This window comes from Ahaetulla prasina, chromosome 15, assembly GCF_028640845.1.
Source record: "Ahaetulla prasina isolate Xishuangbanna chromosome 15, ASM2864084v1, whole genome shotgun sequence".
In the NCBI taxonomy this organism is placed as follows: Eukaryota; Metazoa; Chordata; class Lepidosauria; order Squamata; family Colubridae; genus Ahaetulla; species Ahaetulla prasina.
In genome coordinates, this window is record NC_080553.1 from 17,879,719 (window position 1) to 17,895,028 (window position 15,310).

The following is a 15,310-nucleotide window of genomic DNA, read 5'->3' on the forward strand; positions in this document are numbered from 1 at the left end:
CCCTCCCCCCCCTCTCTTCCCCTCCTTCCCCATGGGTCATGTTTTTTAATCTGTTCCCCTTTCCTTTATATCCAATGGTGAAATATTGATACGATGCAATAAAAGGCAGAAACCTTGACATCCCTCCGGCTCACCTGAGACCGGAAGGCGCTTCATTGGGCGGCTTGGGCACGCCATCGACACACACACACACCACACCGGTAACGCGCCCCATACATCTTTAGCATCTGGAATTTACATATTCTGTAGGAAAATGATTGATGGCTCCTGGAAATGGCCCCGTCTACCGAGGGGCTGTCATGCTGCTATCTGTCTTGCGCTCCTGTCTTCCTTGCATCAGAAAGATGGCAACCTCTTTTCTGCATTTCTGCCTTGGGGGAGAGGCCGGGCTCTGTCGTTGTTGTTTTTTTGTTGTTTTTTTGTTTTTGGAAAACAACCATCTGGCTTTTCGTCCATGGACCCAGGAAGATCAGGGCAGGAAGGAACTGGGAAACAGTTGATGATCTAATTGCTTCCGAGCAGAGTTTCTCCACCGTGGGCACTTTAAGATGGGTGGACTTCAACTCCCAGAACTCCCGAGCCGGCAGAAAAAGGTCCTCCCAAAGCCCTACTCCAAATCCCATGCAATTCAAAAGCCATCCAGATTATTTTTAAAGATTGTTAACAAACACACACACACACACACACACGCAAAAGCCACGCACCTAAATTAATCACAATCTGGACGGCTTCCTTCCATGGTCGATGCGTTTAGCGGATGGTAGCGATGGACCGCAATATGGTGCTCTTATTATTTTGACGCGCTTGCTATGTTTTCCTTGCAGTTGCTAAGGGGGAAAAAACAAACAACAAAACCCCAAAGAAATCTGAGTCCCTTGGGAGATAGGGCGGTATAAAAATGCGAAAAATAAATAAAATAAAAAATAAATAAAATCTGCTTCTTAAAAACATCGATCCCTCGAGTGCTTCATTAATTTGACCACCCCTCCATCTGTATTTATTTGTTTACATGCAAACCAATCTGATCTGGGTTTCTTCTTCCTTTGTGAATGCACTATTTGGCCTCTTTTTGAGATGTTGGGGTTGTTAGACGGAGTGACAGGCATCACTACATATATGGTCCCTTTCGTGTAGAATTGGCTTTGTCCTACTCCAGGGGTCTGCAAACTTGGCTCTTTTAAGACTCACAGAGTTGAAGTCCACAAGTCTTAAAAGAGCCAAGTTTGCAGACCCCTGTCCTATTCCATACCTTCTCTACTCTTGACTTGAAAGTCCAGGTGTGGCAACTGAGTGGATTTAAGGTCCAAAACAAATTGTAGAGTTTTCAAAACTCACAGCAGGTTATTGGTGGCCACAGGACTAGATGGCTGTTTGCTACTTGGTGCCTTTATGATGCTCAAGATAGCCTTGCAAAAGAGCTGAGGAAAATATTTGCATTTCACGTTCTTGCATTTCTCCTAATGTTTCCTTTTTTGTTTGTTTGTTTGTTTCTTTCATTCCAGAAGGAACTGAACTCTGTGGCTTCTGAACTGGCTGCCCGTCAGGAGGAAAGCGAACATTCGCACAAGCATTTAATTGAAGTCAGTCAGGAATTTAAAAGAAATGTACCTGAGGTAGGATGTCTTGCATCCTCAAAACTTAAATTTTTAAGTCAATAATCCTCCTCCTCCTCCTGCCCCTCCTCTTCTACTTCTTCTTCCACCTCCTCTTCCACCTCCTCTTCTTCCTCCTCCTCCTCCTCCTCTTCCTCTTCTTCTTCCTCTTCCTCCTTCTTCTTCCTCTTCCTCTTCCTCTTCCTCTTCTTCCTCTTCCTCCTCCTCCTTCTTCCTCCTCCTCCTCCTCTTCTTCTTCTTCCTCCTCTTCCTCCTCCTCCTCCTCCTCCTCCTTCCTCCTCCTCTTCTTCTTCTTCCTCTTCCTCCTCCTCCTCTTCTTCTTCTTCCTCTTCTTCCTCCTCCTCCTCTTCCTTTCCTCTTTCCTCCTCCTCCCCCTAATTAATGCTTAAATATGGCCACAAATACTATACACTTAACGTTTAAGTTGGGGATCTGAGTTAAGATCCAAATGTTGAAGGCCCTTCCCTTGAACCTCCTATGCCTTAGAGGTCTAAACGGGAGGATTCTCATCCCTTCTCTCCCCTCCCCCCCCACTTTCCTTCAGGAGGTTCGAGATATGGTGGCTCCTGTCTTAAAAAGTTTTCAGGCAGAGGTAAGAAGAGACCAGTAACAAGGTACCTTTTTTTGTTTGTTTATTTGTTTTTGTTTTTTACCATGGGTAGAACAATTTGTGAACCAAATTGGGGATTCCAATTTGAGAGAGGGTGCAAATGTAACCAAAAAAAAATGGCTGCTCTTGTTCAAAAACGCAAAGCTTGCATCGGTTATAGACCTGGGGGGGAAAAAAAGGTGTGGTATTTGCAGATATGGTACCTTGCTCAATAGTAGTACCTGTGAGAGGGATCTTGGAGTCCTAGTGGACAACCATTTAGATATGAGCCAGCAGTGTGCAGCTGCTGCTAAAAAAGCCAACACAGTTCTGGGCTGCATAAACAGAGGGATAGAATCAAGATCACGTGAAGTGTTAGTGCCACTTTATAATGCCTTGGTAAGGCCACACTTGGAATATTGCATCCAGTTTTGGTCGCCACAATGTAAAAAAGATGTTGAGACTCTAGAAAGAGTGCAGAGAAGAGCAACAAAGATGATTAGGGGACTGGAGGCTAAAACATATGAAGAACGATTGCAGGAACTGGGTATGTCTAGTTTAATGAAAAGAAGGACTAGGGGAGACATGATAGCAGTGTTCCAATATCTCAGGGGCTGCCACAGAGAAGTGGGAGTTGGGCTGTTCTCCAAAGCACCTGAGGGTAGAACAAGAAGCAATGGGTGGAAACTGATCAAGGAAAGAAGCAACTTAGAACTAAGGAGAAATTTCCTGACAGTTAGAACAATAAATAAGTGGAACAACTTGCCTCCAGAAGTTGTGAATGCTCCAACACTGGAAATTTTTAAGAAAATGTTGGATAACCATCTGTCTGAGATGGTGTAGGGTTTCCCTCCTGGGCAGGGGGTTGGACTAGAAGGCCTCCAAGGTCCCTTCCAACTCTGTTGTTATTATTATTATTATTATTATTATTATTTGGAGCTGTGGACCTCCCTTCCTTTCGGCCCTGACCTTCCTCACCAAGATATGGAGAGAATGGAAAGAAGGGAGCAATAATGTGTCCCTCAGCAAGTTGAAGGACGTTTGTATTGAGATCTTACAACTTCCACTGTATTTTTTTTCATTATTTCAAGCATCCAATTTCTGAAGGACTGTAATATGGATTTCAAGCAGATTAAATATACAGGATGCAGATATGTGGGGGTTCCCCTCCCCCGTATTTCATCTATTTAAGCCTTAAGGCCACTTTATATATAATCAGCAGAATCTGCATTGTGAAATTACACCCGGAATGTCTTAAGATGAGGAGATTGTGGCTGAACGTTTGAAGCTGCCCTGCCAGTGAAAAACAGTCTTTCTCTATGGAAATAATGCAAATCAGAGATGGTTCAGCTGAAACGATGGATGCATCGGTTTCATTTTTATGAACTACATTTGACGTTCGTCTTAGTCTGTAGATCTTCTGGGAGAAGAAGAGAAAATGGATTTAGGTAGCCAAGAAGAGCCAAGAATGGTTTTCTTGGACAAAGAGAAGTAGTCTATGGTTTTGTGGTGCTGCCCTGACCTGTTCACCCTGATCGGTGGCTGAGCCTTTCCTGGAGCTGTTATTTCCTTGTAGAGGCTCAAGGTTGATTCAGCCTTCCATCCTTCTGAGGTCAGTAAAATGGGGACCCAGATTGTTGGGGGGCCAAACGCTGACTCTGTAAACTGTTAGAGAGGGCTGGAAAGCACTGTGAAACAGTATAGAAGTTTAATCGCTATTGGTATTGCTATTACCCAACTAAGTAATATTTTCAGTGCTAGAAAGTGGTTCAATCTATGAGGTTAACCTCTGGAATTGGCTCCTTCAGTTAAGAGTTTGTTGGGCTCTTGGGGCCAAGATCATCCTTAGAATAGAATAGAATAGAATAGAATAGAATAGAATAGAATAGAATAGAATAGAATAGAATAGAGTAGAGTAGAGTAGAGTAGAGTAGAATAGAATAGAATAGAATAGAATAGAATAGAATAGAATAGAATAGAATAGAATAGAATTTTTATTGGCCAAGTGTGACTGGACACACAAGGAATTTGTCTTGGTGCATACGCTCTCAGTGTACATAAAAGAAAAGATACATTCATCAAGAATCATAAGGTACAACACTTAATGATAGTCACAGGGAAGCAGTCAATATAAATCTTAAGGATACCAGCAACAAGATTACAGTCATCCAGTCATAAGTGGAAGGCGATGGGTGATGGGAACGATGAGAAGATTAATAGTAGTGCAGATTTAGTAACTAGTTTGACAGTGTTGAGGGAATTATTTGTTTAGCAGAGTGATGGCGTTGTTTGTCTATATCCCAGGGGACCCCCACTTTGAGGTCTCCAGATAGAATGAAGGCAATGAATACGATTGCTTAGAATGTGGAGATGGAATCCAAATAGTGACCCAACAGAAGGTAGGAGAAAAACGGGGTTCCCCCAGCCCTTTTGCAACCCAAGGACATCTGCGGGAGAAATCGGATCTATCTGTGGCTGTCCCCTTCATTGCAGCCCCCTGGCCTTGAGAATAGGGGCAATATCTCCAACCAGTGGTGGGCTTCAAATAATTTAACAATCGATTCTCTGGCCTAATGACCAGCTGGGTAGGCGTGGCTCAATGGTCATGTGACCATGTGGGTGTGGCCAACTCAATGTCACTCGCATCGATGGGCGCTTCGTCTTAGCTGTTACAATGTACTAAGGGTTAACCAGAGAGGCAGTTTCTGTCAGCAGGGAAATAAAGATTGGGCTAGAAACACCACCAGAATGTTTCCTTCCTGCCTTCCTTACAGGATTAGCCCTGTAAAGTGGAAAAAAAACAAAATAAGATTTCTTCCGACAACTGGTTCTCCGAACTGCTTAGAAAGTTAACAACCGGTTCTCCCGAATAGGTGCAGACCGGCTGAATCCCCCCACTGCCCCCAACCCCACCCTGATGGCTCTGTGGATTGCTAACAGACCTTGGGGTTTCTGCAAATTTTGTGCCGGTGGGCGAGATGAAGGAATGAATAGCAGAGCCTCTGCCCAGGAGGAGGCAGGTTATGAGACTTTCTCTCATAACCTGATTTCGATAAATAAGACCCCCAAGTTTAATTTTTCCAACTCAGGGAAGACAAAAGGCTGCTGGTGATGGAAGTGGAACAACGACAGATTGAAATGGCCAAAGTTCTTTTTCTTGGTTTGCTTTCCCCCCCCCCCGCCCTTCCTTTCAGACAGCAAAAAGAGCAGAGCCAGGGCCCTGCTAATTACAAAAGTTGCTTTATGAAAGATAATTCAAAGCAATAATTTAGCAAACATAATCAAGTAGCACAGATGGGGATTCTGATGAATAGTTTGCAACATGCAATTAGCAGCTCTTGCAGTTACATATCATTAACCCTCAGAGCACAAAAATTATTTTCTCATTATTAGATGAAAAGGTAAAATTAAGCTGACTAGACAGTTAAGGAACAAACTACAATTAATTACCTTCATTTATTACAGTCATTATTTGAAACTTCCTTTTCTCTCTCTCTCTCTCTCTCTCTCCCCCTCCTTCTCTCTCTCTCTCTCTTTCTTCTTCCTCCTCCTCCTTTTCTTGGAGGGATGAAAATATCTAAATATCTAAATTAAAAGTTTTCTTACATGAAAATGTAGGTGAAACATTGACTTGATGGCGGAGCAAGAATCATGGCTGGGTCAGCTAATTTCTCCCACTTCTCAGTTGCTGGGGGAAAAAATAGTTTAGAATAGAATAGAATAGAATTTTTATTGGCCAAGTATGATTGGACACACAAGGAATTTGTCTTTGGTGCATACACTCTCAGTGTACATAAAAGAAAAGATACATTCATCAAGAATTCTAAGGTATAGCACTTAATGATAGTCATAGGCTACAAATAAGCAATCAAATCATATTAGGAATATGAGGAGGAGGAGGAGGAGGCGGTGAAGGAGGAGGAGGAGGAGGAGGAGGAACAGAACAGAACAGAACAGAACAGAACAGAATTTTTTATTGGCCAAGTGTGATTGGACACACAAGGAATTTGTCTTGGTGCCTATGCTCTCAATCTACATAAAAGAAAAGATACCTTCATCAAGGTACAACACTTACAACACTTAATGATAGTCATAGGCTACAAATAAGCTTTTTAAGATACTAAATTAAGGAAGGCAACTTTCTCACGATGCCATCCTGAGACTATTTCAAATATCCAGATTCTGGGCCACTTCATCCTCAGCTCCCTGACTTTCAAGAATCTGCTCTCTCTCCCAAATCGGGACTCCAAAACTGCTTTCTTGCATATTTATTCCCTGGATTTATCCCCTGCTCTTCTACCAGGGAATGGCTAATGGTCAAAAGAATGCAAAACAAACAGCTTAATTAAAAACAACCATTAAAAGCATAATTTACATAATGCAGTAATTACGAACGTAAAACAACACCCAGCCATATGCTAAAAAGCCATTAGTTAAACAATGCAAAAGTGCTAACTTGAAAAGAAAAGAAAAAAAGGAAAAGGACCCACAGGAACCATGTAAAAATAAAAAATCGGGAGACTGGCCACGGTTCCAGAGGAATGGGGTCCCCTAATTTCAGAACATCTGACCATCTTCGAGAGCTAGTTGGCCTTTTTTTTTTTTTTTTTGTAAACAAAAAGGAAGTGTGAGGAAGTCAACACAATTTAGACCAACGGCTGTAGTTTTGAAGACATCGCTCTTTCGTTCCTGTGCATTTTACATCATTCTTTAAAAAAACAAAACCCAACCCTTATCTACCTGTCCGGCTTTATGGAAAGGTGAGCTCAGGGGCACCCCATTTGTCCCCATTGTTTTCTTCCCTGGATAGAACCAAGGGCTGTGGCCGTACCAAGTCCTGGACATCACCTTTGAGTCCTCTTCGGGCGAGAAAATACTGTCTTTGGGCAGTATTAGAGTTTGAAACCCATCCTCCCAGCAGCTCCCAAGAGTCAAGTTTGATAGAAAGACTTGTTTGAGGGGGGCTGGAAATGATTTTGAGGGGCCAAGAGCCTTTGGAGGAGAGCTTGGAGCAGACAGCATGCCTTCTATGGTTGAGGCCACTGTCAGAGGCCCGGGAGATCTTGCTGGTCCTCTTTGAACCCGGCTGATAGTCCCACCAAGGGGTGGAAGAGGCGGGAAGCAGCTGCCCTGTGGCACGAGAGAGATGGGCTTTGTTGAAAAAGTTCTAAGGAGAGGAACATCCTTGGGTGAACAAAAACTGCATTATTGTGCCTGTCAGGAAGTATCGTGACAAAAATGGATGGCCAGCAGCAACTTCCTTTCCTTCAGGAGCAACATCTTCTTGGCTGTGTAAATTATTAAAACTCTTTTTTCCTCTCTCTCTTTCTTCTTCCTCCTCCTCCTTTTCTTGGAGGGATGAAAATATCTAAATATCTAAATTAAAAGTTTTCTTACATGAAAATGTAGGTGAAACATTGACTTGATGGCGGAGCAAGAATCATGGCTGGGTCAGCTAATTTCTCCCACTTCTCAGTTGCTGGGGGAAAAAATAGTTTAGAATAGAATAGAATAGAATTTTTATTGGCCAAGTATGATTGGACACACAAGGAATTTGTCTTTGGTGCATACACTCTCAGTGTACATAAAAGAAAAGATACATTCATCAAGAATTCTAAGGTATAGCACTTAATGATAGTCATAGGCTACAAATAAGCAATCAAATCATATTAGGAATATGAGGAGGAGGAGGAGGAGGCGGTGAAGGAGGAGGAGGAGGAGGAGGAGGAACAGAACAGAACAGAACAGAACAGAACAGAATTTTTTATTGGCCAAGTGTGATTGGACACACAAGGAATTTGTCTTGGTGCCTATGCTCTCAATCTACATAAAAGAAAAGATACCTTCATCAAGGTACAACACTTACAACACTTAATGATAGTCATAGGCTACAAATAAGCTTTTTAAGATACTAAATTAAGGAAGGCAACTTTCTCACGATGCCATCCTGAGACTATTTCAAATATCCAGATTCTGGGCCACTTCATCCTCAGCTCCCTGACTTTCAAGAATCTGCTCTCTCTCCCAAATCGGGACTCCAAAACTGCTTTCTTGCATATTTATTCCCTGGATTTATCCCCTGCTCTTCTACCAGGGAATGGCTAATGGTCAAAAGAATGCAAAACAAACAGCTTAATTAAAAACAACCATTAAAAGCATAATTTACATAATGCAGTAATTACGAACGTAAAACAACACCCAGCCATATGCTAAAAAGCCATTAGTTAAACAATGCAAAAGTGCTAACTTGAAAAGAAAAGAAAAAAAGGAAAAGGACCCACAGGAACCATGTAAAAATAAAAAATCGGGAGACTGGCCACGGTTCCAGAGGAATGGGGTCCCCTAATTTCAGAACATCTGACCATCTTCGAGAGCTAGTTGGCCTTTTTTTTTTTTTTTTTGTAAACAAAAAGGAAGTGTGAGGAAGTCAACACAATTTAGACCAACGGCTGTAGTTTTGAAGACATCGCTCTTTCGTTCCTGTGCATTTTACATCATTCTTTAAAAAAACAAAACCCAACCCTTATCTACCTGTCCGGCTTTATGGAAAGGTGAGCTCAGGGGCACCCCATTTGTCCCCATTGTTTTCTTCCCTGGATAGAACCAAGGGCTGTGGCCGTACCAAGTCCTGGACATCACCTTTGAGTCCTCTTCGGGCGAGAAAATACTTCGTCTTTGGGCAGTATTAGAGTTTGAAACCCATCCTCCCCAGCAGCTCCCAAGAGTCAAGTTTGATAGAAAGACTTGTTTGAGGGGGGCTGGAAATGATTTTGAGGGGCCGAGAGCCTTTGGAGGAGAGCTTGGAGCAGACAGCATGCCTTCTATGGTTGAGGCCACTGTCAGAGGCCCGGGAGATCTTGCTGGTCCTCTTTGAACCCGGCTGATAGTCCCACCAAGGGGTGGAAGAGGCGGGAAGCAGCTGCCCTGTGGCACGAGAGAGATGGGCTTTGTTGAAAAAGTTCTAAGGAGAGGAACATCCTTGGGTGAACAAAAACTGCATTATTGTGCCTGTCAGGAAGTATCGTGACAAAAATGGATGGCCAGCAGCAACTTCCTTTCCTTCAGGAGCAACATCTTCTTGGCTGTGTAAATTATTAAAACTCTTTTTTCCTCTCCTCTCTTCTTCTCCTTTAAGTCAGCCGTTGCTCCATTTTTCATTAAGATCTTCTTTGAGTTTAAAGCTTGAATGGGAATAATTACACATAGAGGCATTTTTGAACTGGTTGAGTATAAACCCAGACAAAATATCAGCAGAAAGATTGAAGGCAGGAGGAAGGAGAGGCAGAGAAAGAGACAGAAGAGAACTTTAAAAAAAAAAAATCTCTCGCAATAATATTTTTTGCTTCTCAGCGTTGCTTTAAAAAAAACGAGAGAGAGAGAGAGAGAGAGAGAGAGAGAGAGAGAGAGGGATGCCTTGATAAGGTATAATCATAGCATAGAGGCCGGCCTGACAGTAGTAATTAATTAGGCCATTATGTATTCTATGGTGATAATTGCTTTGCTGGAAAATCACCAGCCATGGAAAAGACCCGGAGCAGAAATGTAATTCATCAATCTTGTGTCGTTGCGGAGTGCGCTGTTGTGTTTTCTCTCACCTTGAGTCGGGTGCGTGGAAGGAAGGCAGAAAGAGAGAAACACGCAGAGAAGGAAAAAGTTAATGATATGTCGAGGTTTACAAGTCAGAGGAGGGAGGGAGAGAGGGAGGGGGTTCAGATTCCGGGGAGCAAGGACAGAATATTTGGGGAGTGGGCTACTACATTCATCCCCCTTGCTGATCTTCTCAGCTTGACCAACTTCTCAGAGCTTCTCTGCCAAGGGCTAGAAACAGGTGGGCCTACCACGCAAGCATCCCGCGGCAAGGCTGTTGAGGGGCACCTTCCAAAGTGAGAGTCCAAGAGCCACAACAGGCGAGTCCAGGACCTCCTGGCATCACCAAACTGGGTGGATTTTTTTCCCTCCTCTGAGCCAATCATTTCCCCCATTTCTCCAACTATCAACTTATCATTCCTCCAAATTTGCCCTCACCATTTGGGGGGCCACAATTTCTGGGGTTCCAAAAAAAAAAAAAAAAGGATGCATTGGAGCAGGGGTCTCCAACCTTGGTCCCTTTAAGACTTGTGGACTTCAACTCCCAGAGTCCCTCAGCCAGCAAAGCTGGCTGAGGAACTCTGGGAGTTGAAGTCCACAAGTCTTAAAGGGACCAAGGTTGGAGACCCCTGCATTGGAGGATGTATTGCATTCCTCTATTTTATAACTGTGACTGAACCAGGAGAAAAGCTTCTGCGTTTAGGCCAATTATGGAAACTGACCACGGATTGGTTGGTAACCTTTCAGCTCCATCTGAAAGTGTCAAGAAGGCAAGAAACATGCTTGAACGCTCAAGGTAAGGCGATCTCCACGGGGAAGGGGAGAGAAGCCCCCAAGGCAGAAAGCAGCTCTGCTGACTGGAGAATTGTAAATGCTTCCCTTCTGAATGACACGCCAGTTAAATTCAGTCTTGGGTGAAAGATTTGCAGTCTCTGTTTTTGTCCTTTTAAGTTTAAGGGGATGGGGGTGGGAGAACCCTCCCTCCCTCCCTTCCTTCCTTCCTTCCTTCCTTCCCTCCCTCCCTCCCTCCCTTTTCTTTCCTTCCTTCTTTCTTTCCTTCCCTCCCTCCCTCTTCCTTGCTTCCTTGCTTCCTTCTTTCCTTCCCTTCCTTTTCCTTCCTTCTTGCCTTCCTTCCTTCCCTCCCTCCATCCCTCCCTCCCTCCCTTTTCTTTCCTTCCTTCCCTTCCTCCCTCCCTTTTCCTTCCTTCCTTCCTTCCTTCCTTCCTTCCTTCCTTCCTTCCTTCCTTCCTTCCTTCCTTCCTTCCTTCCTTCCCAGCCTTACATTCCACCAGAGGTTCCTTCACTAGAAGTCGATCAAGTTTACCGAGTGGGGTTCCATCTACAAGAGCTTCGCTGAGGTTGAGGTTGGATTTCTAGAGTAATATTTGCAGTGGCAAATATAGCTGGGTATTTCCTAATTTTATGGAATTTTTCCTTCCCGATTCCCCCGAAGCGGCTGCAGCTTTCATTCTGGCGGTGCCCTTTCTCTCCCTGGTTTCTTAACCGGGCTGTTGGTTTTTTTATGTTTCTCCCTCAGGTGGTTGCTCTCAGCAAACGGACCAAGGAAGCCGAGGCAGCGTTCCTGACTGTTTACAAGCAATTACTCAAAGCCCCAGGTACGGCCGCTGGGTCTCCTTCAGGCAGGCTCGGAAGGGGTGGGTGGGCATTGCGCTCCTCGGAAGCCCTCTTGATCTAGTCAGGAACTTTAGGGACATGACCCTGAGCATTTGGGACCCCTGATCTGGAGCTCCATCTCGGGGCCTGGGCCTCGGGGCCTGGAAACAGCCTTGTTACACAGACCCTCTTAGGAACAAAACAGTGACTTTCCAGGATCTAAAGACCACCACATAGCTGCAGCCATTGTCCTACTGAGGTCCTGTGTTTAATCAGCAAAAACACCTGCACGTCCCAATATCTGACACATATTTTAATTCCAGTTGGGCTTATTGGAGTGATTGGCACACATGCCCTTCTTCCCTTCCTTCCTTCGTTCTTCCTTCTCCTCCTCCTGCCTTTCCTCTTCCTCTCTTCCTTTCGAAGTTTGAATGGCTTCCGTCTGCGCAAACCTCGCCCGAGAAAAAGTGTTTTGATATACTAAGCCTGGGATTGCGCCGTCTGTAATTACAGGAAAGGGGGGGGGGATATTGTAAATTTTTCTGATATTGTTCACCCAGATGTGGCGTGGGGAATCGGGCTAGGAGGGGCTAGGCGAGGGAGGGAGGGCGGAGAGGAAGCAGTAAAATCACGTTAAAAGCATAATTAAAGTCATTGTTGAGAATGGATTGATTTAAGCCTCATTTTAACACCCGTGGCAGTGACAACTGATTTCTTCATTGTCTTTTGCATGCGTTGCTCCCTCTCGTTGGGAACAGAACAGGGGGAGAGAGAAAAAAATAGTTTACTAAGTAAAGACCGGGCTGTGGGAAACCTAAATACATTACCCAGGAGGTGAAATGGAGCTTTCTCGGGGATTTCAAAGTAGAAATTTGGGAGTTTAAACCCCTTCGGTTGCTTATGTGTTTTGACTTGATCAAACAGCTCTGTTTAGCTGCTAAGTGAAATGTTTAAGGAAGAAGCTGGGTTGGGGGTTGGCCACAAGATGTGTCGCACCAATCCTGCTTTCTAAGAGTCCCCAGAATTGCAGACTGAAGATGAAACTTTGGATCTAAACAAGCAGGCGCTTTCCATCAACACAGTGAAGACAGCCGGGACCTTCTAAAGATGGACTTTTGCTTCTCCCCACATTAGCAACTTCCCCCAGTGTGAATGGCTTCAGGATGGCATCTCCTGGGCCAGGCAAGGAGAGCCTGGGTGGACAGTCGGGATCCCTGGATTCTTGGTCTGTTTGTGTCCTGGTTGCAGGTGGATGTTGTGACCCAGGCCCAAGTAGGTAGTAGGAAACTCAGTCAGCTGGAAGGCTGAATTGGGAGCCTGTTGTGGCTAAGTTCAAGAGTTCTGGACTAGAAGGCCTCCAAGGTCCCTTCCAACTCTGTTGTTATTATTATTATTAAATAAAAAGAACTATATTCGTTTCTCCTCCTTCCAAGATTTTGCGGTCCTCCTAATAAACCCTCAGAAAATAGGAACTGGCCCAAAGCCGCCAGGTAGATTTTCTGGATTGAGCATGAATTTGAGTCTGCTGCAATTCTGGAACTGGATGTTCTAGGGTTTCCAAGGACACCCAGTTGGTCACTGGGAGAAGCCAGCTATCAGTTGGGCACCGTTGGGCACATCTGGGAAGACTCATCTTCATGTCCTCATCTTTGGCCCTGCTATAGCTGCTTGTGACCCCCAGGTTGAACCTCCAAGCCCCTTTGCTCTTTCCTCAAGCCAAAGCGGCTCCTTCTGTCTCCCGTTAGACCTGACGGCTGGAATTCCTGCTCATCAGCCAGCACCTTCAAGCGTGTGGCTTAATGGCCCATATCGTTATCTTAGATGTTATTAACAGCTGTAAAGCTGTTAGCCGGCCTTTATTTCCTACTGCTCCAAGACCAGCTATGTTCCATGTCTCCCACTGATGACCCACCACTGCAGCTGACATATGTCAACACGTGGGTCCTTGACAAGAGACACAACTGCCCTTTTATGGCCTCCAATTCTTAGTATCTCTTTGACCCTGGCAAGGAAGGTATCTGCCCCCACGAACTTTCTCTTGGCGGGTCACCATTTGAACAGGTACTCCTGAGCATCAGACAAAGGCTGAAACATTGATGAGCGCCAGGGACTGTTTGGTGTCCAAACGTGGGCCCTTTAAGACTGGTGGACTTCAACTCCCAGAATTCTCCAGCCGGGGAACTCTGGGAGCTGAAGTCCACCAGTCTTAAAGGGGCCAAGGTTGGACACCTCTGGCTAACACCTGGAATGGAAGACCATCCGGCATCTTTGTGCCTCAGAGGTCTGTGGTGGCTGCTGCTCATCCAGAAATCCGAGGCCAAAATGCTTTTGCTGTATATTTGCAGATCTGGTTGGGTTTTTCCCCCCTCCTCCCCCACCCCATTTGGTCAAAGCTCTCCTCTCATTAAGAACTCTGCATTGATTTAAAACAGATTTGATTGATTACTCTGCTAAATCTGCGGCGCGTATGATTAAATCTGTCGCTGTGAGGAAGATGACATCTTCTTTTTAATTAATATGTGTGTGTGTGTGTGTGTGTGTGTGTGTGTGTGTGTGTGTGTGTGTGTCTTTGGTTATTCGGGTTTTCTCCCGCGTAAAGTTGGAAGTGTCCTGGTGACGTTTCGACGAAGTCTCATTCGTCATCTTCAGGCTGGTGTTTATAGCTTCGTGCTTCTAGGAGCACGAAGCTGTAAACACCAGCCTGAAGATGACGAATGAGACTTTGTCGAAACGTCGCCAAGACACTTCCAATTTTACACGGGAAAAAACCCGAATAACCAAAGACCTACACACACACACACACACACACACACACACACACACAAGTATGTATGTATGTATGTATATGTATATATATATATACACACACACAAGGTGCCCTTTGCATTTGCGGTCCCACCGTTTTCGGGAGCGTCTGCTTTGCCTCTGTTTCCATCCCACGGCACGTTTTGCCCATAACGCCTGTTTGCTTAGGCAGAGATGGGCAGAGAGCAGGTAAAAACAGGTGTGCTCCCAAGAGGCCCCTACCTTTCTCGGGGCAACCCACCATTATTAGCCAGCCCTGCCTGGTTGGTGGGGTGGAGGGGCTCCCTAATGCCTCCCAGGCCAAGGTAATTATGCACTGATATCATTAACCCAGCAAACCCCATTAGGAAGGCCGGCTTTAAAAAAAAAATGCATCCTTAATTATTTGTGGTGTGCATGCTAATGAGTCCATCTGCACTGCCATTGTACGACACAAACAAATTAATTTACAAGCCTGGATCATTTTTAATAAATGTGGAAAAATGGGGCTGGTTTCTCGCTTCTTCCCGTCCTCCCCCCCCCCCATTTCTTTTCAGATCAAGGTTGTGGGAAGGGGAGGAGAAGCCCATCCATCCCTCAAGGTTGGGCTTCTAACCTGGCTCACCAACGCTTAAACCCCACCCCACCCCGCCCAAGCCCTACGAATTGCAAGAGGCAAACACAGCATATATATTCTGGTTCAATGTGGAGAACATCCCGGTGGTGGGTTTCTATTTTAGGGGTGGCAAAATGTTTGAGAAAATAGTGACCTCCTTAATAGGATCAGGGAAACAGACTAATGGACATACCCATTCTGGGGAGGGGGCTTCAAATCATTTCAGAGGGTCTCTGTCTCTGTCTGTCTGTCTCTCTCTCTCTCTCTCTCTCTCTCATCTCTCATCTATAGTATCTTATCATCTTCTCCCTCTCATCATCATCATCATCTACCTCTCTCTCTCTCTTTTTTAATAAATTTATTTTTTATTTTTTAAGAAACATACACAAACAAACAATACATTTTTTTTGAACAGAGTATTGGCCGAGTCATAAAGTTGTACAGCTTATTTCGCTTTTTGCCATAATATGCTTTCTCTCTAATTTTAATTTTCTTTTCCTTGTTTCT

General features: G+C 44.6%; 1 protein-coding gene across 1 annotated transcript in view; it reads left to right on the top strand.

Moving 5' to 3' along the window:
* The window catches only part of CUX2 (cut like homeobox 2), a 95,057-nt gene that overhangs the window by 58,632 nt on the left and 21,115 nt on the right, over window positions 1–15,310 (top strand). The window contains exons 2-4 of the mRNA XM_058158695.1: window positions 1,503–1,613; window positions 2,158–2,205; window positions 11,327–11,405. Of these exons, the coding sequence (XP_058014678.1) occupies window positions 1,503–1,613; window positions 2,158–2,205; window positions 11,327–11,405 (238 nt within the window). The remainder of the gene's footprint in view (window positions 1–1,502; window positions 1,614–2,157; window positions 2,206–11,326; window positions 11,406–15,310) is intronic.